Consider the following 27,291-nt stretch of genomic DNA (forward strand, 5'->3'; position numbering starts at 1 on the left):
TTTTATATCAGTATTATTTTATTATTATGATTTCCTTTCTGATTTTTTTTGTTGTTGTTTTAAATTATTGGTTTGATTTATGTTTTATTTTCAAGTTTGTTGCTTTTGATTTTGTTTGTTTGGCATATTTTGTATTATTTTGCGTGGCTAGCCGTCGCTGGCTGATTGTCACCCTCTGTAGTGATACGTGTAAGGGTTTTGTTCTCTCAGTTTAAATACAGCCCAATAATAATAATTAAGCATGAAAGTAGGAGAACAACACCCAAATTGTCCTACTGGACAAAGTGCTCAGCACTGCAGTGTAAGGAACTGTCTCTACTCGTTCTGCAAACCCTCTTGTTTCTATTTAATGGAGGTATATGCGAAGCATGCAGCTTTCCCTGCACTGCAAACTGGGAGAAGTGTGACTTGATTTAGCTGAGTCCTCAAGGCAAGTTTGGCCTAAACATCTGTTTGTGACTCAGGGATAGGAGTAGGACATTTGAAAAAAAAATCATTTCTCAGTAAAAGAGCTTTGTGTTGATTAAAAAGCACCAGAAAAAAAATAGAAATGGTGCAGCATTTATCTATTCCCTTGCTTCTGTCAGATGATGCTTTGGGGGCTTATAAGGACACCCCAGTTTCTGGCAGTATCTGCAGAGAGAAGCTGTTTTTTTTTTTGCAATTTACGGTTGTTGGGTGCGACTGGATTTGCAAATTTGCCTTGAAAATGTATCCCTCCGTGTGCTTACCTGGGCTGATTGATAATACTTAGTTTTTGAGAGAAGTCTAGTTTAAGATTTCCCAAAATGACCAGTTTGCAGCTGGGGTACAGAAGTGGCAGGCTTTCTGTCCAGACTTCACTGGGATCCATGGCATTTGCCTTCCCAAAGACCCGACTTTCTTGCAGTTCTGGTGTCTACGGGCACAGCCATGGTGTGTGCCAGTACCTGGTGTGCGACAGTGTCCGGCTTCCTACTGAGCAGATCTCACTGAAATTGCCTTGTGCAGCTCAGTAAACACTGACGTGAACAGAAGTGGGGGTTTACACCTTCCCCATCTCCCAAAAATCAGCCCTCAGACAGTTGTTTGCTGCTACCCTGAGAACATGCAGCTGTGTAGGGCCAGATTTCCAAAGGTGTCCTGGGATTTTCATAAACACTCTGAACTTGTTTGGACGGAGTGAAACAGGAGTCAGGCACGCTACCACTTCTGAAAATCCCACTGGGTACCCAAATACTTTGACAAACCTACTGCCTCACTCCTTGCAAGACTTTTTACTAAAGCTATTCCTGTCTAAATACTTCCCTCATCCAGCATCGTGGGCTCTTTGCTTGGCGATATCCTGGACGTCACCACAATGTTTTTTCACCTCCTTCAGTCTGTGGACAACTAATAACTTACAGCTGGGTATACAGACTCTCAAATGTAAGCCTCCTGGCAAAAGATTTGCTTTTCTTACTTACTTTTCACAGATCCCTTCAAGGAAATTTGAGATCCCAGAGACGGCACTTTGGAAACAAACGCTTTACCAGCCAGGGCAGGATTTGCCAGACCACTGTAAAACAGGGAGCTAAAGGGAAGGGTCTTTTATAGGGCAGAGTCGGGGGCTAAGCTCCGTGGCACACACGCTTACTAGCAGCAGCAGGACCCCTCTTGGCTAGCCCGCTTACTGTTTTAGTCCTTTGCTTTATTACATTTCAGTTTTGATGCCCCATTTCATTTCCGTTGGCTTTTTTTTCTTTTCATTTAAAAAAAAAAAAAAAAAGACAACAACAAAAAGCTCTCTTCTTTTTTAATTTTATCTTCCTGAACCAAATTTTTGTACGTTTTATTTTAGATTTTTTTGTTATCATTTTCTTTTGTTTTTTCTTTTATCTTTCCCATCTTTTGTTTTCTCCCCCTTCTTCCCTTTCCCTCCTGAATTTTCCCCCCCTCGTAGAACCGTCTGCCCCCCCTCAAGACGTAAAATGCGTCAGCACCAGATCCACCGCCATTCTGGTAAGTTGGCGGCCGCCTCCGGCCGAAAGCCAAAATGGCGTCCTGGCTGGATACAGCGTCTACTATCGAGCGCTGGACTCTGAGGACACGGAGCTTAAGGAGGTGAATGATATCCCCCCAACCACCAGTCAGATCCTACTGGAGTCCCTGGAGAAGTGGACAGAGTATCGCATCACTGTCGTGGCTCATACGGAGGTGGGGCCGGGCCCGGAGAGCTCGCCAGTTATCGTCCGGACGGATGAAGATGGTAATTGCACTTTTTTCTGATTTTGTCCTGGGTCCAACGGTGAATACGTGTCACTGCGGTGGGCTTCCCCCACGCTGGGGGGGATGTGTCGAGCCCCTTCTCGTGGCCGACCCGGGGTGCGAGGGCAAGGCCCGAATGAGGCCTCGGCACAGCCTCCCCCCACCAGCAGGGATCCGAGGTGTGGAGCACCATTTGCTGCCATCTCTAAGCCCCTCTGAGAACTGGGGTCTGTAAGGTCTTCCCTCCCTGCTTTAGAGCTAGTTTTTCTTATTTCTTGGGGATTTAATTTCAAGGTCATGAGCCCTGTCTGCACGCTTTTCCTGAAAAGATTCTCTTCCTGACCAAAGACACAGCTGAGGCAGCAAGGAACTGAAATCAGAGAAGAGGAGGAGATTGCCTGCCAGAAATTATTTTAAAGTATTAAAAGACTTCTTCCCACACATTCCTTGTTACTAGCTCCTCTTTAAGTCAAAGTTTTGGTTAGTGGTAGAAAGGAAGAATCTGATCGTTTATTTCAAAAAACGTTTAATAACAGTATACAGTTCAGTGATCCAGCTTGGAAACTTGTGCTTGGTGCACAGACATGAGCGGTAATGGGACTTGAACTTTCCTGGTATTTCTACAGTAAAATAAAACCAGGAAAACTGAATGTACACAGGGAGGGAGAACAGAATACTGTGAGGGTGAGATGGGACCCTCAAATAATATGTCAAATAAATAACAGAAGTCAAATCCAAACTCCAGCTTTCTTCTTCCATCCCAACGAAAAAAGACTGAAAAAAAATCAAACAGGTTTATCCCCAGTGTGGCTCCTGTTTCCCTTACCATCTGCCCGCATCCAAATGGATAGATACCTTACTCAGAGAAATTACAGCTTTCTTGCAGACGAAGCTCGCAAGCACTGTCCTTTTCTATTATTATCATTTCCAAAAATTCACCCCGTACTCCATCCAAGACATCTCTCGTTTCTCGTCCTGAGATTATGCAGCTGCTCTAACCACCAACCTGCCCTGTCTTAGAGAACAAGGAGCTGCAAGGGCAAGTCCCCTTCCCCATGCTCTCCACCCTAATGTCCCATAGGCATGGCCAGAGCTTTTCTGACTCCTTAGAAACTGGCTTTGCCCTCAGAATTTGATCTGGAACTATGTGGCTTCTACCATCCAAGTAAACTGGAGAAAAAGGAGACTGTCAGAGAATAACTGGACTGTGAGGTGGACCTGTTCACATGCATCCAGATCCCTGAGCCATGCAGATTAGATCCCCCTAAACTGCTTCCCTATTTCATTGAATAAAGGCCAGTGGCAGATGGTGGGGCATCCAGTTTGCAGGTTAAGTCTCCCCCTCCTTTCAGAGCTGTAGATTCGGTGTGCATATGCCACAGAACTGAAGTGACAGGCTCCAGACAGAAATCTCCAAGTGATTCTGGTCCTTTTTATTTCCTTCCTCGCAGTGCCCAGCGCACCACCTCGGAAAGTGGAGGTGGAGGTCCTGAACTCAACTGCAATCCAAGTGTTCTGGCGCTCTCCAGTCCAGAACCGCCAGCATGGCCAGATCCGCGGCTACCAGGTCCACTACGTGCGCATGGAGAACGGAGAGGCCAGGGGGCTGCCCCAGATCAAGGACATCATGCTGGCTGACGCCCAGGTAAGGATTCACGTCCTGCTGCAGTTTCTGTCTCTCTCAGGGAAGCTTTGAGGGGGTGGGTGCTCCAGCTGCCTTGTCTCATCCCAAGTAACGTATCGCTGGAGAAAGTAGATGAACATCTCTGTGATAAAGATATATGTTATCTTCCTGCAGTTCATTTGCAGTCCCAGACAATAGCTGTTGTGGAAGAGTATGAACTGCTCTCCCAGCACTGAACTAAATACCATCCATCCTCCTCTGTCTGGGAAATCTTTTAAGACAGACAAAGGCCACAGTGGAATCTACTAATTTCTCCCACTCTACTTCTTCCTTCATGCTGGCCTGGTAACTTCTGACCTTGTGTGGCTGCTTGCTCAGGGACTTCTTCCTCATGCTGTGTCTCTGTCTTTCCCTTCTTTCCCCTCTTGTATTCTCATGTGCAAAACCTCTCTTGTTCTCTGCCCAGTGGGAAACAGATGACACTGCTGAATACGTAAGTAAAAAAAAAAAAAAAGAAAAAATCCTTCCATCCTGGTTCTGTCCCTTCCCTTCTCCCACTTGCTGTTGTGGTGTGATATTTTCCTTTTCCTTTTTATTTTTTTATTTTATTTTCAGTGCCAGTGTGCCTGTTTTAAAGCCTGTTGTTGGTGTTCCCATCCATTGTCCCCACCCTGTTTGCTTTGCTCTGCAGCCCTGTGTGATTGTGTAGTTTATCAGCACGTGGCAGTCCTGCAGGGTTTTCCCCTCAGCTCTGAAGAAAAGACAAATCTGCTGCTCCTCCACGGGGAAGCAGGCAGGACACTAAAACTGGGACTACCTCAAACACCTGCCTAAAGATGGGCTGGTCTGCAACTACCTTGCCTTTTGTCTGAAAAACAGTTAGGTTGTAAAGCATTGGGTATTTAAAGCCTCGTAAATTCCGAGGTATCAGGGTACGAACAAATGCTCTGTGCCCTGAAAGGGCCAAGATTCTTAGATATTTGTTCCGTACAAAGCCCTGAACCACTGTTGGCCCTTTTACCTTTCAAGTAGACCTTAAAATCAGCTTGGCTGTTTGGCATTTGATACTTCTGTTAAAATGCTAAATGCTTTCAGTGATCTTACAGCTACAAAGCAGTAGGAGAAAGCATTTCCTTCTTGGGTCCCAAGGTAATACATCGTTAAAATGAATATATGCATGTCTCCTAGAGATTGCCAAGTGCCCTACAAAAGTGAGGGGCCTCTGTTTTACAGAAAGATAATGTGAGTCACATGAAAGGCAAAGTCGCGTGCCTAAAATGTTAATAAAAGTCAGTGGCATGTGTGAAAGCAGGACAGATTTTTGACTTCCAGAAAGCAGCCCTGTCTCTCTAGCTAATGGCTTCCAAACTTAGTGATCGAAGTCCTGCTGGTTTGAAATACTGCTCTTCCACCTTTGCTCAGCTCTGGGGGCAATACAAATATTTTCAGGACCAGCAATTTTTTTTCCCAAGTGCTGCTCTGCAATTTAATATTTAAAGCACCGAGGGAGAGTGGAGTGGAGGGGAAGGCCATAAAACATGCACAGAATTTACATCTCCCCCCTTTCAGAGCCTTGGCGAAAACCCTGCTGCATATGCCCCCATCCTGTTTGATTTAGCACGGGTGTTCCTGTTACAACCCAGCCCTTTGAAGGGCCGAATACTTCATGGGGAAGGGCTGTTCTGGAGGCCAGTCTGCTAACAAAAGCTCGTGGGAGCCAGGTGTGGTGAAGCTGATAGAGGAAGGAGGGTGCTGGGGATTTAGCAGAGAGCTTTAACGTGCAAGCAAAAAATGTCGTCTTGCACTTTGCGTTAAAGCAATCCCTTTAATATTATTGAAGGCATTAAAAAATATCCCTGAGGAGAGAAGGGAGGGGGGTGATGGAGAAAAAAATGTAATCTCCTTGAAACCGCTGAGACCTCCACTGAGACGGCATAGTGAAAAGGAACACTTTGAAGAGTGCAGCAGCGTTTTGATGGCTGAAGCAGTTTGTGTTGAGATAGGGAATGTGTGAGAGGTAGATCTGGAAGAGAATACGTTGAGCCAGGGCCTGCAGAGACACGCTGTGTTCACGGAGGGGCTGCTTGCAGCTGGAGCGTGCGTGCTGCTCGCCAAAGGAATGTGGCTCTCATCCTCCTGCCAGTTGCCACATCTGCCTCGTTGCCGCAGAGCGTCTCATGGTTTCAGATTCAGTGAATGTTCCTGCATGCTAGAAAAGACCCGAGACTCCTGCAAGGAGAGATCTACCTGTGTATGTACGTAATTATTTACACCGTTTTCCTTTGGAATCTCGCAAACAGGAAATGATCATTGCTGGGCTCCAGCCTGAGACTGCGTATTCCATTACCGTAGCCGCCTACACCATGAAGGGAGATGGTGCTCGCAGCAAACCCAAAGTGGTCACCACTAAGGGTGCAGGTAAGAGCCTTTTATTCACCTGTTAGGTTTCACCAGTTTCCTAACATCCTGAAGCCAAGAAGCTTCTTTCATCCCACTCTCCTCACAAAGAGGACAGACATGCAACAAACAACATGCTGCCCCTGAAGAAAAAAATACTTCTAGGAAGGCAGAAAACCCTTCATTCCTGGCAGGTAGCTCTCACTAAATGAAACAATTTTCTCTCCAGTGCTGCAGAAAGCCCCATACATACAGAAATGCAACAGGGGACAAATACAGTGCATGTAGTCTTATGTCCTGTAAGCTCCAGAAGTCCCAGAAGAGAATCTTTACCCAGTCTGACCTGTACGGTGACACTGGAGAGACTCCGGCTTTGATGGCTGGCACGCAGAGGAACCCTGGGGAACAGAAGACCCAGAGGCCTGCTGTCATGGTGTTAACTTGCAAAGAGCTGAAAAGCAGCAGGGAGGCAGTGAAGACTTATACCACCCAGTCTTTTCTTTTGGTATCATGTCTGAACATAAGTTCCCTCTTTGCCTAGGAGTAGTGATCAGTAGGGAAGAAAAGTACTGACAGTATTGACCTTTTCTTGCAAGAATTTCTGCAACCTGGGCTCACGCTGCACATACCATCTAGACTCATTCCTCCCTTTGCCCTATTCCTCGTGGCAAAGTGTCTGTCAGCCTCAGTGCAGAGGACACGGTGTCAGGCGAGGATGTCTGAGCCTGAAGAAAGAAATGACAAAGGGCAACAAGGTATTCCTCGTTCCTCCACACAGTTGTGCTGCAGGCAGAAAACAGGTCTGTGTTCCACCTGTCCTCTCAGCATCTGCGCTCCTGTGGTTAGTGCTCTCACAGCTGGACCTTTGCTGTGCAGTAGGGGAAAGGTTTTGTGCAACAGAGTGAGACTGCTGTGCCCACACGTAGATTTGACACTCCTTCAGCCCATTTGTTGTCAGCCTGTGGTTGTCTTCTCTCACCCCATCACATTCTTGGTCATGCTGCCAGATGATGGCTTTCTCCCCTTGTCATTCCTTTTCATTGTCTAGTCCCTTCCCATCCCTGGCTGTCTATTCGTTTTCTTAGTTTTGGGACAATCATCTTCACCCTTCCTGTAGGAGCTGCATAACTGACATCATCTCTTGTTTCTGGGAGAAGGTTGTTCTCTGCCTCTGCCTTTGGTTAGAGTGACACAATTAACCTGGAAACCTCTGTTCAGGCTCTGGAGGTGGCACAGACAGCTCAGTGCACAGGACAGAGGGGGCTCAGGAGCACTGGCCTGAAACACACAGCGCTGGAGCAGCAGCTGCCCTCTATGCCCTTGTCTTTTTTTCTGTCCCAGCTCACATCTTCATCCCATTTTATGGTCTCGTCTTCAGAGAAGTGAATGAGAATTGAGCCTTTCTCTCCCTTCTTGCGTTTCTTGCTTAGGTAAGAGACAGCACATAAGAGAACAAGGTTGTTTTCCAGGACACAGATGTTAGAGCAGGGTACATTTAGGTGACAGCATCCAGACTCCTGCCTTCACACCTTGTAGTGTCAGTGTGCTGTCAGAAGCCTTTTCCTTCACTCACTCTCTACCCCTTCCCCCTCTGGCTTTGCCCATGGTCCTTCTCACTCTGTCTGGTTCTCTCCTCTTGTTTCCTGCTTTTCCTGAGGCTCTCTACCTTCTTCACTTTTCTCTCCTCGAGCCTTTCTCTCTTTGCCCTCCCTCCCTCCTTCCCTTGTCACTCTCTTGTCAAGCTCCCTCATCTCTCCCCATTAGGATTTGCAGTGCAGGTGATCAGTCACAGAGGGATGTTTTCTCCAGCACAGCAGCTATTACCCAAAACTCAATTTCCCCCAACTTGAAATAGCTATTTAAAAAAAAAGAAAAAAAAAAAAAAGAAGAAAAAAAAACAACTTTCAAATGGCTCTGTAACATTCTTATCTTCTTTGCAGTGTTGAGTCAATATACCTTCTGAGAAGAGAGATTTCTTTCTTTATCATTCAGGGCTAGGGGCTGAATTTAAATACAGTAATACATCCAATTTTCTCCTTTACTGTCTAAACCAATTGCGAAATAAAACACTTCCCCCTGTTTTCTTCTCACCTTTCTCCAAACAATATTTGTTGTGCAAATGTAATATTTTCAAGCTCAGCTGATTATAGCAACATTTGTGATAAAACCCAACACATAAAGGTAATGACATTGTTTTTCTCTGTGATGTGTTTCTTTGGCATTTCCGAGGGAGGCTCTCCCAGAACCGTTCCCTAGGCGTTCTTTGGCAGTTTGCAATGAATAAAGCATTTGTTTCAGGGACGACCCCTCATCCCTGTGTTCAGATGTCAGTCGCTACACCGGGCGGAGTGCTTTCCCCAGTCTGCCTTTGCCAGGATCCCTGACACACGCAGCATCCTTCCCTGCCGGCTCCCTCCTGCTCCCTTCGGGAGCTGCACTCCAGCTTTCAGCCTGCCAGCCTGCAGTCAGACTGGTGCTCGCTCCTAAACTCCATTCTCCTTCCTTTTCCTGTTCAAGCAGAAGAAACACCAAGGCTCAGAGAAGGAAATTAGATCCCTAATAGTGGAGTGAATGTAAATGACGCGTGAGCTGCTGGAATTAATGCTCTGCTTTCTCCAGCTTCAGAAACCTCTGGGCCTACGCGTGTCATTTAACTGTGGCTGTGGGCTTGCTCTGCAGTCAGGCTGTGCCAAGGCTCATTAGACAGAGGCACTGCTGAGTTCCTGCAGTATTCCCCAAACATGGAGGAACTAACTGACAGGATGAGGAGGGAGCTAGCTGAAAACATACCGACACTCGGGTGTCCTTTCCCTTCCCTCAGAGGAAAGTGCATAGTGCAAGCAGCAACTCTTCCTGCCCTCCGCCTTGCACAGATTTTGGGCTCTTGTTCCGACTCTTTGTGTGCTTCCTTCTTTCTCTACCCAACTGGGTGATCAGATGCCTGCCAGACTTGCTTCATCTGGCCTTGTGCCTGCTGCTCAGGACCCGAGGCTGCCCAGACTTCCTTTCCCATCCTTCATTACTTCACCCGCAGCTGCTCTGGCCTTCCCAGCCTGAGCCAATCTGTTCCAGTCCCTTTCTGCATGAGTTGTGCTGTGTGAGGGAGACAGAGAGGGAGCGGGAGGACAGGAGTCTGGGGAACTCCTACATTAATTCTCCCCTGCCCTACAAAGCAATCTGCTCGGGTGTTCAGGACAGGAGGCTGAGATTCAGGACTCCTGAGTTTGTTCCCTGTGGTAAGGTATTTGGTCCAGTGACAAGAGAAAAGCAGCGCTCACCTTTCCTTCCTGAGGAAAGGGAACAAAAATGTATCTGGAAATAAGTAAGAACGTCCCAGCTGACACACTGGCAGTGCATCTCATCTCCTAAACTTGACAGAGACCATCTGCGTGTAGTGGGTGGGTAGCAGCAGCCTGGGTTCAGGGTGAGACACCGAAGCACACAGAGTCAAGGTGAAGCCTTGCCACTGATTCAAGGAACCTGTGCTGCAGCTCAAGAGCCCCTGCATATTTGACTGAAAGTGTCTCTGTTCTCTCCCAGTCCCAGGGAAACCCATCCTGTCTGTGCACCAGACAGAGGAGAATACTCTTCTGGTGAAATGGGAGCCTCCGTTGGATGCTGAAGGCCAGGTGATGGGCTACCGGCTCCAGTTTGGCCGCAAAGATGTCGACCCCCTGGCTACCTTGGAGTTCACAGCCCTGGAGGATAAGTACACTGCTCCCAGCATCCACAAGGGCGCCACGTATGTTTTCAAGCTGGCCGTGAAAAGCCGGGCTGGCTTTGGGGAGGAAGCTGTGCAGGAACTCACCACCCCTGAAGACATCCCCAAGGGTTACCCCCAAATCCTCGAGGCGAGCAACATCACTTCCATGTCGGTCCAGTTTGGCTGGCTCCCCCCCGTGCTGGCCGAGAGGAACGGAGCCATCATCAAATACACCGTGGCCTACCGGGAAGCCGGTTCTCCCGGCAACCCCCTGGAAAAAGACCTGCCCCCCTCCCCAGAGAACTCGTACACCCTCAACGGCCTCAAACCCAACACCGCCTATGATGTTAAAATCCGTGCTCACACCAGTAAAGGCCCCGGGCCATACAGCCCGACTGTCCAGTATCGGACGTTCCAGCTGGATCAAGGTAGGACTTACCGGTTTCTCCTCCCTCTCTCTCCTTGTAACCGGGGCTGGTGCCAGGAGGCAGAGAGCTGGAGAGGTCAAGCCAGGCTCAGCCAGGCTCGTGAGTAAATGCAAAGCACTCTGGTTTCACACTCAGTCCCTCCGCTCCTCTCTGCCTTGTGCCAGGTAAGTCCCTTTTACCGCTTTCTTCTAAGTTAAGTCCGGACACCCTTCTTTCACTGGCACCTGAAGTGGGCTGCCAGTCGCTGTACAGGTGGGAAGAGCATTTTCTTCAGCTTTTGCAAACAGCCAAAAGTAAACAAGAAAAATCAGAAAGCCTCAAATGTGACCTGGGATGGGTTTCCTCACCTGAGCATGCTCAGAAAGCCAGCACCTCGTTCCTGCAGCAGCCACCCAGACCCGTAGTGAGCACTGAGCACGGGCAGGGTGAGGGCAAGGCTATGCACCCTCCTCACCCTTCCCCAGGGTTAGACTTGGGGACAGGGAGCACCGGGAGATGGACCTTGACAAAACTCAAGCAAAGTGTGGAGGAGGGAGCAAGCCCTTCCATTCCTGCAGCAGCAGCCAGACCCAAACTGGCAGACCCTTTTGCCAGTGTCTGACCTTGTCTTCCTTCTCTTTCTTACTATTCCTTCCCTCTGCTGCCTTTTCTTCTCCTCTCTCCCCTTCCTCCTCACTTTTCTCTCAGCAGTTTTACCCAAAAACTTCAAGGTGAAGATGGTGACAAAGACGTCTGTCCTTTTGAGCTGGGAGTTTCCTGAGAATTACAACTCTCCCACCCCATACAAGGCAAGTGGAAGGGAAAAGTCAGAGCTGTGTTCCTTCTCAGTTTCCTGGGAGTCTTGTCTGTTGGTTTGAATAGAAGATTATAAGAGCCAGAAATTCTGGAGCCATTTCTCAGATACGGGCAGATAATAGTTAATCATTAGATCAAGGAGGTGCGCCCCTCAAAATCAGGCCTCTTGGCTTGCACTCCTGCTCCTGTTACCAAATCACCACCCCCCTGGGCAAGTTACCACAATTTTCCCATTTCCAGATCCAAGTTTCTCTTCTCAGAGAAGTTCTAAGGCCTTGTCCTGTGTGAGACACAAACTCACCTAGCTCCTGTTCCTCTGTTTGCACCAGCTCTGGCAGAGCTGGGTGGAGCCCAGCCCAGCCAAGTGCCTTATGCAAACCAAAGCAAAGAGAAGGGAGCCTGGCTGATTAAGCTGTATCCACCTTGCTCATGGTACATCTTTGCTGCCTCTTTCCCTCCCACAGATCCAGTATAACGGGCTGAATGTCGATGTGGATGGCCGCACCACCAAGAAACTCATCACCAACCTGAAGCCCCGGACGTTCTACAACTTTGTTCTCATGAACCGCGGCAATAGCATGGGTGGCCTGCAGCAGAACGTGGCTGCCTGGACTGCCGCTGACATGTTATCCAGGAAGCCCGAGGTGACCCACAAGCCTGATGCTGATGGCAACGTGGTGGTGATTCTCCCGGATGTAAAGAGCTCCGTGCCTGTCCAGTAGGTTTCTGATAAAGTCCAGACTTGGTTTGCCCAGTTCGTGGTGCAGGGTGTCAGAGTTCATAGCACAAACCAGCAAGGATAGTGGCAGGGAGTGTGTTCCCTGCGTTTCCAGCCTTGCCTGAGTCCTGTCTTTCGAAGCCATTTCCCAGGATTAACGGGTTGCCACGGGAACCCAAGGGGAGGCATTTTATATGGGGTTGTCACTGAATCCAAAAGCAGCAGCAACAACTGTGCAAAATCCCAAGTAAGGGGCTTGCTGGCTTGGTCAGTGGGGCTGTGTGGGCAAACCTAGCCTCCCACCATCAGTGTGTGCACTCTCTCCTTCTGTGGCTGATAGAAGGAGATTCAGTCCTCCTATTTCTTCTGGTTATTCCCAACTCTTAGGGCTTTCTACATTGTGGTGGTGCCTCTAAGGAAGTCCCGTGGAGGACAGTTCCTGAACCCCTTGGGCAGCCCTGAGGAGATGGACCTGGAGGAGGTGAGTGGGGGTGAGACTGAAACCAGGCGTAGGGAGAGAGCAAACAGCTGCAGTGGACGTTACGGTGACCTGAGATCCTGGGAAGGGTGGGTTTGGGGCATGCGATCCATGTTCTGAATAGCTAACGTGAGGTCCGTTTGAGTGGCGTGGTTTGGCTCTCCCTCCTTCCTGTTCCCCTGAAGGTGCTGAAGGCGTCATGGCTCTCACACCATTCCTTTGCTCCCTCCAGCTCGTTCAAGACATTGCCAGGCTCCGACGCCGAAGCCTGCGTCACTCTCGTCAGCTGGACTTCCCCAAGCCCTACATCGCTGCCCGTTTTCGCTCCCTCCCTTCCCACTTCATCCTGGGGGACATGAAGCACTACGACAACTTTGAGAACAGAGCCCTGGAACCAGGGCAGAAATATGTAATCTTCATCCTGGCGGTGCTCCAGGAACCCGAGGCAGTAAGTGCCGCCTGCTTTCCCCTACCCTCCTCAGATGCTCGCGACCCTGCTGTCCCCGTCATCGACCAGAGGCAGCAGCTGCAGGGGCAGCTCTCTTGAGAGCTGCCAGCAGGTCTTGTGCCTTCCTGGCATTCTCTGTAACTCTCTTCCACCAGATGCCAGGGCTTGAGCGTTTTTTTTTCTCTGCAGAGGCCTTCCAGTCCAGCTGCAGAGCTTTTGCATGCGGCTGTCAGAGCTGTTTGTGCTTGTGTCTGCGTACAGCAAACGTGCAGACAACAACACAAGCATCTTGTGCGCTGCTTCTGCGTTTTGCCCGTCTGCTTAGGCAGGACTTGCTACATTTGTGGCTCCAGCTTTGAGTTCAGAATGGGGGACCCTGAGCTCAGGAGTGCACTCAGGTGCGGAGATCCCTGGGTCAAACCCCTTTACAGAGAGTAATTTCTTGTAAAGGCTGTCCCTGTGTTCCTTAGGGCAATGACCCCAGACATCCTGCTTTGAGAGCAGCGTGTCACATGTCCTGGTTATTACCAAGTTCCCCACCAAACAGAAAGGGGAGAGGTTGTGGTTTTTTTATGGAACATTAGACGTGCTTTCTGCTCATTTCACCACTTCAGCTGATTTCAGTGATGTTGTGCTTGGCTTTATGAAAACAACTATTTTAATACTTACCTGTCCTTCCTCGTGAACAATAGGAAGCCGTCTAATTCTTTGTTGTTTTTAAATCCCCCTGTGGAATAGGGGGATTTCAATAGCAGGGAGCTATTTGAAATTAAAGGTTTTCAGAGTAGTTTTTTCCCAAATAAATATTTAGTTGTGTATTTGATATTAAAGGATTAGGCTGACACGCCTGTGAATGGGTTTCTCAATCGGATTACTGCAGCTTGTGGTAATTTCTTCTTTAGAACAAGGTACTGCACACTCACTCACGACAGCCTGGAATCACTGCAGCTCCCTCCTGTGTAGCAGAATTTCAGTCTTACTAAGAGCTGGTAGAGTTTCAAATACCCTGAGCCCAAATCTCCTGTTCTTGTCCCGTCCCAGACTTTACGCTTGTACCAGGGCTTACCAGTTCTCCTTGGTGCACTTCATTTTCTGCAGTCTCTGTGTAAAATGGGGATGCATCATTCCTGGGAATGATAGAAAATTGTAGCATTCATGAGAACGAGTGAGCAATGCTTGTTGGTTAGGACTCTTGTGGGTTTGAACGTGCCTGTGATTTTCTCAAGAGCACAGCTCATTGCAGCGAGCAGAGGTGACATTACATTTTATTTTTTAATGTTTAATTGTAAGGGATCTTTTAAGTCACCAGACCAGACTGTTTCTAAGCATTATTTCTTGGTTCAATCCCTTCCCTCTTTCTCTGTAATCCCATCTGACTGACAAAATCCAGATGGTGACGTGAGAACTTGACAGAAGTGTTTGTGTGATTGTGGAAACTGAGAGGTCTTTGGGATGTGCTGGAACAGAGGCACAGTCAACATTTTTTTAAAATCCCCTTCCTGGCTATAAGATTAGGTGAGCCACAGGCATGAGCCAGCCTAAAACTTCATGTGAATATTGTCTTTTAATGGTCTGTCTTGCCTGAAATGTTGGAGGAGGACAACACCTGTCACAGGGACACAGACACGTGTTCTTTCTGTAGGTTGAAGAGCTTATTTTCTCTGTTACCACTTAGGCTGTGCGTCAGGGAGCCCACATCCTCTATAGCAATTTCTCTTCCATAACGTTTAGCCATTGTTTTCGGTCCTCATTCCCTCTCTGAACTCTGTTCCACTATCGTCCGTGTCTTCCAGACTTTTGCTGCCAGTCCCTTCTCCGACCCCATCCAGCTGGACAACCCCGATCCGCAGCCAATCATCGATGGAGAGGAAGGGCTGATCTGGGTCATCGGGCCCGTCCTGGCCGTGGTGTTCATCATCTGTATCGTCATTGCCATTCTGCTCTACAAAAAGTAAGAGATGCTTCTTGCCCAGAGCTGTGACCGTTCTCAATGCCTCTGCTCATGACCCCTAAAGGGATTTTCCTCCTTGGTCCTGAAGTTGTCAGCTGGGGGGGAAATCCTCCCACCAGCACCAGAGAGGAGTCCTGAGGCAGAATCGCTGAAACTGAAGGGTCTGGCTCGAACAGGAAATTAATTAGTAGTGGATAGTCAGGACCTGCTGCTTCAGAGACTACCCCATGGCATTCTCAGTAAAGCTGAGCTTGTCTGAGTGTTGTGGCATACGTGCAATGAGTTTGTCAGGTCACTTGCCGGTCTCCCCCAAAAGAATTGGTCAGAGCTGCAGCCCTGGGCTCCCCTTTGGGTGCTGTGAGGGCACGGTGGGGGTGATGCAGAGAAGCACCTTTGTGCTGTGGATTGGCAGAGACCTCCGCCGTTGTCAGGCTGGTTTTCAGCTGGAACTGGGAGATGAGCAGCAGCTGGGGGCGTGTAGTAAGAGTCTGCAGGAGAGAAGAGGGAGCAGCCCCTGGAAATGTCTCCTTTTTCCTTGGATTTCTGAGCAGCTCGTGGTGCATGGTTGGGGACAGGGGCACAGGTCACACTGTGCAGCAAAAGAGGACAGGAAGGGAAGCAGATGCTGAGTAAAATGAATCAAGAAAAGGAGAAGGACGGTAGCTCTGCCCAGTGCAAGGGTGTCCTTACCTGGGACATCTACCCAGTATGGAGAGAGTTCAGTTAACCCCACGTCATCTTTCATCTGCACGGGTGCATTTGCTTATGCACCCCAGCATGTGTGAAGCTGCTGGATGCACACAAGTGCTCAGGGGAGCAGGGACTCCAGTGTTCCTGTTTGGTGCTCATTAGCACTGATCTAACTAGGGAATTTACTAGTACCACCTTCCAACTGTGTTACCAGGGTTAGCACTGAGCAAATGTTTCTCCCTTCTCCTGCGATTCCTTTCTAATCTGAACATTTGTCTTGTCTTCTCTCCACTTACTGCTTTCCTGGACAGCAAGCCAGACAGGTAAGAGCTCCAGATTTGCCATTTACTAAGGTTCTTTTTTTAACGGGCTGGCTGTGTGTTCGACAGTATTTATCATCTCTGGTGATGGGGCTGTGTCTGTACAGTTTCTACTGTTAGATCTGTCCTGAAGGACACCCTGTGTTAGACTAGCACAGGGCCACGTTTGAATTGGGACAGAAAAAGCAAAGAAATCCCATCTTCCTCCTGCTTGTCCGTTCCTAAATATAATGGCCCTTTCTCGAGCTGAGCAGCAGTGACAGTAAGCGGCTCATAAAACGTTGAGTTAATGGAGCAGAGAAACACCCATTTATGTTGCAGTCAGAGGTGAAAGCGGGTTTTCTCCATGTCTGACTGCTCCATACAGGCTGTCCCTGAGCCACTGGCACGCTGGAAGCAGAATCTCACCAGCTGAGCTGTCCTCGCCCCATTGCAAAAGCCATTCTTGCCCCATCAGCCAGGGACTTCTAACAGAGTTCGCTTCTAACTGCAGAGTGAGGCTTATTTCGAACCATTTACAAGGCTGGGAGAGCTTTCACTGAAAGTAACTGATGGGTTGAGCCAATGAACTATTAACGGCAGTTTCAGAACTGCGGCAAAAATAAACTGCTCCCAAACTGCAGAGTGGTATAATTCCAAAACGCTGCCCCATGCAGTGCTGGCAGGGCTCACGCTACTTCTTCTGGCTATTAATGACATTAAGAGACAGCGAACAACGTACTGAATAACCTCTCTGCCTAAGCAATTACTGCTATTGCTGCAGGCGTATTTCAGGAGGCATCTGTACAACCCAAGCAGGAGAGGTGAGGAGCTCTACAGCCATCTTGCTGGAAGGGCCACGACAATATTTGCAAGCCTTGGGGTGTGGGTACGCGTTCTCTGCCCACTGGAGAAGTTCTGCTTCCAGCAGCTTGTCACTGTTCCCTTCCCAGAGGTTATCACCTCCTCGGATCAGCGCTGGGCTTTGCTTCCAAATTCTTTTCAAGGAGAATGAGCCAGGTCAGCAAAGACTTTTAAAGTGCCTCAGCTAACCTAGCCCATTTTGAGCAAAATTTTTTATGAAGCACTCACATGTGCAGCTCAGTTGGCATGTTGGAGCAGGCTTCAGCTTCTGGCAAGGAGGTGAGAGGGATCGCAGCAGGCACAGCTGTGATCGGAGAAGATGTGTCTATGCTGGTTTTGAAACCAGGGTTTTAGGGTTCTGTAGATCAAAAAAGATTGAAAACCACTGCTCTGACTTCTCTGTCTGCAGCAAGGCACTGAGAACTCCTAAACAAGCCAACAGAGAAATAGCAGTACTTTATGTCCAAGGTCACGACCAGGAGAATCTGTACTTTTCCAAATGATTATGTTGTCTCTAGTTCTTTCGGGCTGAAAGTGGCTTGCCCAGAATTGGAACACTTCTACTTGCAGAGCTCTGCAGAGTTCACTGGAGGCTGTTCAGGGAGGCTGAGGTGTGAGTTCACAGTACCTCAGCTGCTCCTCGTTGCTTATCTGTACGTCTGCTGTGTGATGGGAAACTTCCAGACTTGGCTGAAAGCTGCTGGGCAGTTGTAAAATCCCATCAAACGCTGCACTGACAAAACATTCCAAACCTCATCCCTTTTCTGATGCGTTTTATGTAATTTACATCCTTGTTCAGGACGTGGCTGTACCTGACCCTGATTTATGTGGGAGCTACGCTCAGGCCTCAGTGTGGCCCGTGTAGCTGAAAAAAATAAGAGGTCTGTAAGCTAAGAGGCTTTGTCTTTTTTATTATTATTATTTTTTTTTAAAGCAAACGGAAAGATTCAGAGCCGCGGACAAAATGCCTCCTGAACAACGCTGAGATCACCCCTCACCACCCGAAGGACCCTGTGGAAATGAGGCGCATCAACTTCCAGACTCCAGGTAACCAGCTGCAAACCAGCCTCCCTCCCTGGGAAGGCAGGAGCGGAGCAACTGCCCTTTGCTCAGCCCCTTCCTGCCGGGCTGCTGCAGTGCTGCTGCCTCTGAGACCCAGCGCTAACCTGGGATGCAGCCGAGGAACCTCCAGCCTTGTCTGTGCTAAGCCAGACTGCTGCAAGAAACCTTTGCTGGGAAACCACAAGGGCCTTGCAGACTCCACCCAGCAATTGCAGGGCAGGAAGCAGGGCTTTTCTGGAAATCCAGCTAAATTGGTGCATTCTGGGCTAAGTACACAGCTGCGAGCTCTGTGGCCGTGCTGGGCTTGCCCGACCAGCACAGCGCTGTGCCTCGTGCTGGGAGCCCCCCGGGGCGGTAAAGATGAAGCGTGGCAAGCTGCCAAGCACACACCTCACCCCCACCTTGTAACGGGTGCTTGCTGCATACACCCTAAAACACTCCCGTTAGGCGCCAGGCCTGCCCTGCGGGTTGTGAGGACAGAGAAAGGCAGCTGGATGCTTCACGCAGACGAGACGGCGTCTCCTTGGGTAGCGTAGCTGCCGAGCTAGCCTGTCACTGCACTTAACTCCTGGCCACAGAGTACTGCTGCACCCTCCCTTCTACACACGGGTGTCCCCACGTACGTGCATGCCTAAGCTGCCTGCATGGCACCTCTGCAAGCCACCAGTGACACGGCCCAGCCCGGGCACGTCCTCGGACACACGGCCGGGAGGTGATACCTGAGCAGTGCCTGCGCACTGGTACGCACCTCTGCTTCCCCCTTCCTGGTGCTTGAGGAATTTGGAAGGGAATTTATTGTGCTTTTGGGGGCTGGCTGTTGTTTTCGGTTTGTTTGTTGTTGTTTATTTTATTTTTGTTGTTTTGTGCTTGTTAGTAATGTTTCTGCAGCTCCTGTTTCCCCTTCCCATCCCAGTCCTGTCCTTAGCGTTGTCTGAGTTTTCCTAGGGTGAGACTGGCAAGTTGGTGGGTGCCCAGAGCAGAGGGATCTTGGGGGCAGCACTGAACTGAGTGTCTCATATAAAAGCTAGGAACAACCCATTGGTATGAGTCCAAGCTTAGGAAAGATTAAGTCTCAGCTAAGGGATGGAAGCGGGGTTAATCCAGCGTGCAGGGACTGAATGCAGAGCAGCTGAACTGCAGCTGGGTCCCAAAATCTGCTCTAACCCGGAGGTGCTCTTGCAGGAGAGTGAAGGTGTTCGAGACCTGCAGCAGGAGAGCAGGCTTCTGATTCTCTGAGCATGCAAGGGACTGAGCAGGGCACTGCTTGGAAAGCTCGAGAGAATCCTCCTGTCCCAGCTGTTTTGCCCTTTGTGTAAGCAAATTCTTTTGAGGGTCCCCAGCTGCAGCTCAGCAGCAGTTCGCAGGTGGCCGGGTTCCCTGATCCATACCAGGCACAAACAAGAATCCCCTGTGGGAGCGGTTAGGTTGGCTGCTGGGTCCTCCAGGAGGTGGTCTGAGACCCAGGAGAAGGAGCTGCACTCTGCCACGTGAAACCGATGCTGGGATAAAAGCAAAGACAGAAGATTGTGGCCAGCCGGGTTAGCCTGGATGCTAGGAAGTAGCTGGGAGTGCTGCTTTGTGTGTTCCCTGAGTGTTTCTCCCTGTCCTCGCGGGACTGCGGAGCCAGCTCGGGACGAGGCACTCCCTGGCTTCAGTTAATGAGATCAGCAGACGGCTGGGCCTGTCTCGTGTTTACCATGTTGTTTTGGTCACGCTGTGCCTCTGAATTCTTGACCTAAGAGGCTTGTAGAAGGTAGCTAAGACCCGCAAGCCTGCCAGCAAGGCTCCGCTAGGCAAAGGTCTGCAGGTCTCAAAAGACTGCCAGTTTGTGTCCCGTGTAGCTTTAAAAAGACGCTGCCAACTTTTCTTTAGAACGTTATCGAGCCGAAGCAAGCTGGCAAAGCAGGATGAGGTTCTGAGGGATCTGGGAGAGCTGGTCGCCTGCCTCCCGCGGAACTTCGATAGGGGGGTGGAAACGGATGGGAATACAGAACTGGAGGTGTGTCGGTGATTACAGGGAGATGGTGGGGCAATTTCCAGGTGGGAGACCTGCAGAATATTGGAATTGAGTCTGCAGTGCTTTAGGAATGGCCTCTGGGCTCTTCTCCAGCCAGGTGTCCCGGGGGCAGCACGCAGAGGGTCTCTGTCCTGTCCCCAGCAGCAAAACAAGAGGGGGGGGGACACGGGAACAGGAGAGTGCATGAGCATCCGTACAGCTCGGAGAGAGCAGAGGGAACAGCACATCTCAGCGATCCTGTCCTTGCCTAATCAGCACAAAAAATAACTTTCTTTTCCTCCTTAGATTTATGTTGTTTTGTTTTTGTTTTGTTTTTGTTTTTTTATTAGCATGAAATTTTTTAAAAAGTGTATATTTTATTTATTTATTTTTTTTACTGTTTTCTGCAGATTCTGGTCTGAGCAGCCCTCTCAGTGACCCTGAGTTTGACTTTGAAAGTTAGTTCCTGTGTGTTTTTGTTCCTGTTGGTTTCATTTTATCCCCCATAATTATTTTTCCCTCTTCTGTCGCTTTTCCTTTCCAATTCGGTTTTGTTCCTGTTTTGGTTTTTTGCTTTTTTATTTTTTTGCTGAACTCTCTGTATCCCCGCAGTGTTTGCCCATCTCATCCCTTCTCTGTGCCATCTGTTTGTCTGAACTGAGCTTCCAGTTTTACAGTACCGAACAACAGGCCTCTTGCAAGACGAGGATAGGAGCAGGAGCACCAGAACAGAGCCCCCGGTAGCAGTGTGAGACACTGTCCCTCCTTCTGTGTCCCTTTTGCTTTGTCAGGAGAAAAACGGGGATTTCGAGGCTTCTTTTTCTCCCCATTGTCGACGATGTTTCATTTCGGAAGCTTGGCTGAATGTCCCTCGTCCTTGTCCACGGACAGAAAGCGATCTTTTGTGCACCAGTGTGAGCGTTGTGTGCGTGTGTGCCCGCGGTTTTGTGTTCGTTGCTTTGTAACGTGGGGAAGGAGGAAACTGTGGATGCAGCTGACGACCTCCTCCCTCTTTGGAGAGAGCCACGCAGGCACCTTTTCCTGTCTGACGAGGACAAGAGCCATTTCCCATCTGTGGCAGGTGTCTGTTCCTTGGCACCGACTTATTCCAGGCGCACAAAGAGCAGAGGCCTCTCCATGGTCCTCCACACCCGTGGGTTTCACGCGGAGTGCCATCCAGCCGCAGTTATTTTGCAAGGATAAATGGGCTCCGGCCCGTTAACAGCTGTTAGGGTGACGTTTCTGGTGAGTTGGCTGGTGCACAGAGAATCAAGTCTTTTGTGAGAAGATTAGAGAGATTCAAGTGATTGAAATGGTAGATGAGACCGGCTCTGAAAGACTTCATCCCCGTTAGAAGCCAAGATCCCAGCTTTGTTGGGTGGTGGTGTATTTTTTTGGGTTTTTATGCTGGGCAGGGAAATAGATAGGAGATTTCAGCTGACAAATGTGAAGAACCACGGGTGCTGCTTGCGTTCAGAGATGTGAGGGCTGGGGCAGTTTTCTGAATGCTTTAATCCCACTACCGGTCTCTTTTGGTGCTGAATACTCCTGCCAATACTGTCCCGGTCCACCTGCCACCTCCGTCACCCCCCTTTATTGTAACACAGAGGGGTTTGTGTGTTTTTGAAGCCACGCTGATCCTTCAGCCCTTGGCAGCGCTCCCTCTGCCACCCTGGCTGCTGCGGGAGGTGGCAGCGCGGCAGCCCCGCAGGTAGCCAGGAGCTGAGCAGAGGAACCCGTGAGCCATTTTCCTTCGGGGCTAAAAAGAGTTAGGGACTTACAGCAGACAAAAGAGAAGCTGCTGCAGCTGGCACGGCAGAGCTGGACATAACAGCCTCCTGGACCTAACGGGAACCCCGATACGCTTGGCATTTTGACCAGGAAAGTGTTTATCACTGTGGAGGTTTCCGGTTTTTTATTATTATTATTACAAAGAATCCCAGAAATCAATCCGACAAGGAGATTTTTGTCCTTAGCAGCAGCAAAACAAGGCAAGTTCCCATCGGCCAAGTTCTCAGCCAGCGTTTGCTCGCAGCAGGTGGGAAGCGGGGGCAGGATGTTCCCCAGCAAAGAGGCAGAGATGGTTTTCAGAAGCTGGTCCCACTGATGATTTTTCATCAAGTTTTTATGAAGGCAAGTAGTGAAATGCCTTCCAAGGGAACGTGACTTCTCTTTCCAGACTGGCACAGCGGGGCCTTGCCCATGCAGCCCGTGTGCTCGGAGGGAAGGACACGTACTGCTCTGCGACTTCAGAGCCAAAGAGCGTCTGATGGTTTTTATTTTTCCTTGCTTGCTTGTTTTTATGGGGTTTCCTGGTTGTCGTTGGCTTTTTTTTTTCCTTATAACGTACACAGGTTCGTTGTTCGGGATTTTATCTACACCGTTGTGTTTCTAATCACACGTCAGCAAAATAATGGAGGGTTTTGCAGCGGTCAGGCGTGGCAGCTGGGCTGGGAGCTGCCTGGCTGCCTGCCGCTCCAGGTGGGAAGGAGTCAGTGAGGGGCGACCCGCAGAGAGCTGGAGACACTTCCTGAGGTGCCAGAAGTTGTGCTGAGTAGGGCTGGGCTCTGCTCTAGAGGTACAGCTCAAGGTATGTTTGCTGCCCTCTGCAGCCCTTACGTTCAGAGGCAGAAGGCCGGGAACTGGGTGAACCGTTTGTTAATGCGCTTTGACCTCTGGTATCCCAGCGTGGTTCTCCCCTCCCAGTGAGGGCAGAGAGAGGACCAGTTCCTCTACGAACCCCCAGCCTGCATCCAGTGCTGGGTGCGGGGTGGATGGCTGCCACCTTCCAGTGGGAACCCGAGGAGAAATCCTCTAGGTGAAACAGGCTACAGGACTGCAGAGTAAGTAGGAACTTCTTCGTGAGCTGGGAGAGGCTTTCTGCCCTGACCACCAGCAGAATAGAATGCAGCCAGTGCAGCGTCCAGAATACCTTGGGGTTATTTTGGGGGGCTTTTTTGGCCTATTTCCCCCCCAGCCCTTCTATTTTCAGCCACACCTCCTCGTGCTGAAAATAGACACCTAGTTAGCTCAGAACAAAATGTTGGAGTGGTGGCTCAGGGCCCCGCTCTGCGGCAGACTCGTCCTGTCCCCAGGCCTGGGGGAGGCAGCGTCTCTCGAGGACTCACTGTAAAACTGAGGATGTCATGCTTGCTTTGCCATCTCTGTGCTGATATTTCAGAGTATCTGACCATGCTGCTGCCACCGCCGCTGCTTTGTCACACACCAACACCCACGGGGCTCGAAATTCTCCCTGGCTTCCATCTCTTCTCCACCCCGGTCCTTCTCATTGGGGGCACTGCCCAGGGCTTTTCGGCATGCTGCTCTCCTTGCCTGTCCGCTGCCGTCCGTAGCGGCATCAGCTGGCAGACAGCATGGGAAGCCTCTGGAAAAACACGATCCAATGCAGATGAGCAAAGCATGGAGAGCTTTTCCACCTTGATTTGTAACGTAGCTATTCCAGAGGATAGGCCGGGAAGGATCCCTGCTCTTTCCAGGGCTCCGGCCGCTCTTCTTGGAGCGGGTTGTGCAGATCGTCCTGTAGGCGCACAGACAGCTCTGCCCTTGGTGCTCAGTCCCATTTGTGGCTGAGATGTGCCCTGAGCCTGGTGTAACGTGGCCCTCGCTGCCAGGATCTTCTCAGAGAAGACCGAGTCTGTCCTTTGGCAGCTCTGCCTCGGTAAGAGCACAGCTAGCGTTGCTTAAAGCTGCAGGGGAAGCAGGGAACTGGGGGCCGTGAGGCACTGGGCTCCCCAGCAAATCATTTCCCGTTCCGCAGACAAAGGGGCAGGAGGATCTTTGCCCCCCCTGTCACAAAAGGTAATGAATCCCCAGCAGAGCTGGCCGCCCAGGTCGGTACAGCCTTACCTGCAGGTGGCAAAGGGAGGGCGAGGCCAGAGCAGCGCCTGCGGGCTGTGCTGCCCAGCATCCTCCGCAGCCCAGGAGCAGGAAGAGGAGCCAGTACCTGACTTTTCCCTACCTGGCTGCGCTCTTGCAGCCCTGAATGCTAACCCCACTGTGCCCATGAGCTCACCGAGAAGCTTACAGAGCCAGCGTTGTGCAAAGGACAATTCCTGAAAAGCCTCCCCTGCTTCCTCCCATCTGCATTCCCTCCCCCTGCCCCACATTGCCATGGGTGGCTGGATCCCTGCCCCTTCCCTTCTTTTGTGTTGGAGTTTGTTTATGATCATTGCGGGTGCTGTAACATTTGCTGCGTAGGTTCCTCTGGCAGCGTTTGCTCATTTTAAGTCCACTATTGGAATTGCTAACATGCATCTGCTCTTTGGATTTTCCTTTTTTGTTTTGCTCTGATTTACACATTGAAAATGGGGCCATCACGGAAACACTCATTTTACTGTTTTTTATTTCCTTGATTTTTATTTTTTTTTTTACTTCCAAGGATACAATTTCGAGCCCTGAATTCTTCTCTTCTAACCTCCCTACTTTCATTGCAGATCTTACATTGTAATTTATTTTCTTTTCTTGTTTCTTCTTTCTTATAAAATGTGCAACAGTTGTGAGTTTTAGTTATTATTAAATGAGATTCTTTTCCTGCTGTCTTGTCTTTTAGGTATGCTCAGCCACCCACCAATCCCTGTTTCCGAGCTGGCTGAACACACAGAGCATCTCAAAGCTAATGATAACCTGAAATTATCCCAAGAGTATGAGGTATGAGCAAGAGTGAGTGCTGTGCATGGGTTTGCAGAGCCAGGAAATGAGGAAATTCAGACAGGCCCTCATCCAGATAAACGTAGTTTCATTTTAAGGGTATGGTCAGCTGAAATAGAAAAGCCATTTACATTTTAAAATTCAGTCCTTGCTCAGGGTTTTCCTAGGTTCTGTTCCAGATAGTAAAAGAGGAAGACACTTGATCCGTGAGGCTTTCCTCAGGGGGCATCTTGGACAGGGCTCTGAGCTCCCTTCGTGAAGGAGGGAATGCATTTCTGGAAGGTGACGTTTTAGATGGCTGGGATGGGGACTTCTCCTTGAGAGTGGCTGTGTCTCTCTGCTGAACGTGCAGAGGATCAAGCTAGGGAATGAGATCCGTGCTTCCAGATAGCTTCAGTTAGGAGGGATGACCGGTAAGTCACATCCCCAGCTGACGTGACCAGCAGTCACTGAACTCAAACTGAGGAAGCGGGGTGATTTGTGCCTTCCTTGTCTTGTCTGGGATTTCTGTGCCCTCGTTTCTCCTTCCTGCTAATGTCTGGGTACCCAAATGAGCTCTGCAGATGAGCAGCCAGGCAGGGCTGTGCCTGCTGGACTTGCACGTCCAATGGCTCTCCCAGTCGGTAAAATTGCCACCCTGCAGGTGCTGTGACAGGCAGGGCCAGTCCCAAGGCAGCTTGAGGGGGGAAAGAAGAGAATCGAAGCCCCCACGTCACCACTGCTGCTACTTTACAGGGCTTCCTTGCTGCCAGAGTGTGCTCACATGCAAACCCGCTCCTGGCCACGGGCAGTACTGGGCTGTGTCAGCACTGCTTAAATCTTAAATCCCAGTGCAACTGCCCGGTGCTGATGGGGTGGTCTCTGCGCGAGTTGCTTTCACTGCAGACTGAACATACAGCCGAATATTTCGGTGGTGGTGCTCAAAGACAAAACGCCCTGATATTTTTAGACTAACAGCTAGTCTAGACTGCCCAGTTCTGCGTACGGGCAGAGAGCGAGGGGCTATTTTCTGAACAAAAGGTTGGTTCTGGGATGCTTTCTCCCCGGTCTGGCTTGCAAACATCACCATGTGCGAGGCAGCTCTGCAGTCCCAGCTCCACGCAAAGGGGGGCTGCGCGGTGGAGGAGGCGTGTTTGCTCTGCTGGGGTCTTTCACCCCACATTGGGGCGCAAGGGGAGCAGCAGCCTGGTAATGTGCTCCATCCTGATTTCAAAGGCTGATTTGCATAATGCAATATCCCAAGTGCCCTGGCTTCGTTCCAGCACAACCTCCTCTAGTGGGAGAGCCAGAGCTAAACAAACATCGCTAATGAAATGAATGTGAGGCGAGATTAGAGGGATAGAGAGCAAACAGACACATTACAACAGTATAAATACCCATTAGTTAGAAATGCTCTGCAGTGAGAGTGCAAGAGAGGACGCTGGTGTCGGGCGCTTTTGTAGCAGCGTTGCCCCCACCACCGGAGCTGAGTTCTGGGGAGCTCTGGGGTCGGCACAGCAAGGGGAAGGCAGCGGCAGCAGGCACCTGGTGAGGGCCAAACTCTGCAGGCCCAAAGGGATGGGCCCAGGTGGGTGCGGGGCCCTGTCCCCACCGGGCAGAGCAGGGAGAGGGAGAGCAAAGAGCGGGAAGCGGAACTCAACGCACTCCTGCCAAGCCTCCAATTGAGGCAAACCCCTAGGGCTCTGCAAAATGATGAAGGAATTAAGCCCTTGTTTTATTTAATTCTCCGGCTGAGGATTTAGAGGTAAACGTAATTAACCTAATTTCCATATCTGGGACAGCTGGACCTTAAAAAAAAAAAAATCACCAAACCTGGCATAAATCACCAGGACAGGCAGAGAAGATTTCTCTCTCCAGCACATTTCATTGTTTACTCTTTTATCCCTTCTAGGAAATAGCTGTGTTGATTCAGGTCCTTAGGGCTAGTTCCTTACCCCGTCTGTCTGGGGAGATGCACGTCTCCCTCCCTGCTGCCTGCAGGTGCCTGCCCCTGCCACGCTCCCGTGGTGTTTTCAGCCCCCTTTGCACCTGGGAGACCCTGGGCACCGAGCCCTTGCGGTCACGAGCTGCGTTGTCTCAGCTCTTCATGGAGCAGCCTGCTCCTCTCCTGCTGCCTGTTTCCCTAGCATTTCGTACCCTGCTCGTGTCCGTGGTTATAAACCTCACCCTCGCTTAAATATCTCCCTTCCCAGGTACTCACTAAGACGCTGGTATATTTATGCCCTCTTAATTGTCGTTGAGTTTAACCATGCACAGATTTAGCCTCTTCATCATTTCATAAATACCTCCTGATGTGATTGTCCCCGTTGTTCTCTCCCGACTGCCTGCCGTTTATCAGTGTCAGTAGCGCAGGGCTGTAACTAATCGGTACAGCCACGGCACAAGTGGGATTCAAGGCCTCCGTATTGCAGCCTGAAATTGCACCGATGCTTTTGCCACCACTGCATCATGCCAGAGAGGGAGTTACCTCAGGTACTGCTCTGGGTGCTTGGGGCCAAGGGAAATGGGACCTGAGCACGCTATGCCACTGGGCTGAGGCTTTTCCACAGCAAAGATCTGCTCTTGAGGGAAGAAAACGGTGAATGCTGCATCCTCAGCTAGACCTCCAGAGCCGTGACCTGTCCCACGTGGAGCAAGGGACTCGGAGCTTCATTCGCTGCCTATTTTTCCCCCCTCTGACTCTTCTGTTTTCTTTCCCGATTCCTCCAGTCCATTGACCCTGGTCAGCAGTTCACCTGGGAGCACTCCAACCTGGAAGTGAACAAGCCCAAAAACCGTTACGCAAACGTGATCGCCTACGACCACTCGCGCGTCATCCTGCTGCCCATCGAAGGTACCGTAGCAGCGTCTGCTCCTCCGCGGTAGCTAGGCTGAAGTTCCTGCCCGGGAACACCTTACACGTGCTCTCTTCCCTTCCCTGTTCCCCTCTATTTATACTCTTCTC

The 27,291-nt window shown here is 50.1% G+C and overlaps 1 protein-coding gene across 17 annotated transcripts in view; it reads left to right on the top strand.

The window, feature by feature from the left end:
- Nucleotides 1-27,291, top strand: part of PTPRS (protein tyrosine phosphatase receptor type S) — a 131,178-nt gene that overhangs the window by 91,410 nt on the left and 12,477 nt on the right. For 5 of the 17 annotated variants that reach the window (XM_035347978.1, XM_035347977.1, XM_035347979.1 and 2 more), the window contains 15 exons: nt 1,922-2,227; nt 3,678-3,871; nt 4,317-4,343; nt 6,151-6,268; nt 9,788-10,378; nt 11,069-11,166; nt 11,638-11,891; nt 12,279-12,372; nt 12,602-12,817; nt 14,611-14,768; nt 15,770-15,781; nt 17,556-17,668; nt 20,090-20,137; nt 24,250-24,347; nt 27,057-27,180. In XM_035347978.1, the coding sequence (XP_035203869.1) occupies nt 1,922-2,227; nt 3,678-3,871; nt 4,317-4,343; nt 6,151-6,268; nt 9,788-10,378; nt 11,069-11,166; nt 11,638-11,891; nt 12,279-12,372; nt 12,602-12,817; nt 14,611-14,768; nt 15,770-15,781; nt 17,556-17,668; nt 20,090-20,137; nt 24,250-24,347; nt 27,057-27,180 (2,451 nt within the window). The remainder of the gene's footprint in view (nt 1-1,921; nt 2,228-3,677; nt 3,872-4,316; nt 4,344-6,150; nt 6,269-9,787; nt 10,379-11,068; nt 11,167-11,637; nt 11,892-12,278; nt 12,373-12,601; nt 12,818-14,610; nt 14,769-15,769; nt 15,782-17,555; nt 17,669-20,089; nt 20,138-24,249; nt 24,348-27,056; nt 27,181-27,291) is intronic. The other 12 variants (XM_035347992.1, XM_035347993.1, XM_035347994.1 and 9 more) reach the window with 8 other exon arrangements.

This window comes from Oxyura jamaicensis, chromosome 28, assembly GCF_011077185.1.
Source record: "Oxyura jamaicensis isolate SHBP4307 breed ruddy duck chromosome 28, BPBGC_Ojam_1.0, whole genome shotgun sequence".
NCBI lineage: Eukaryota > Metazoa > Chordata > Aves > Anseriformes > Anatidae > Oxyura > Oxyura jamaicensis.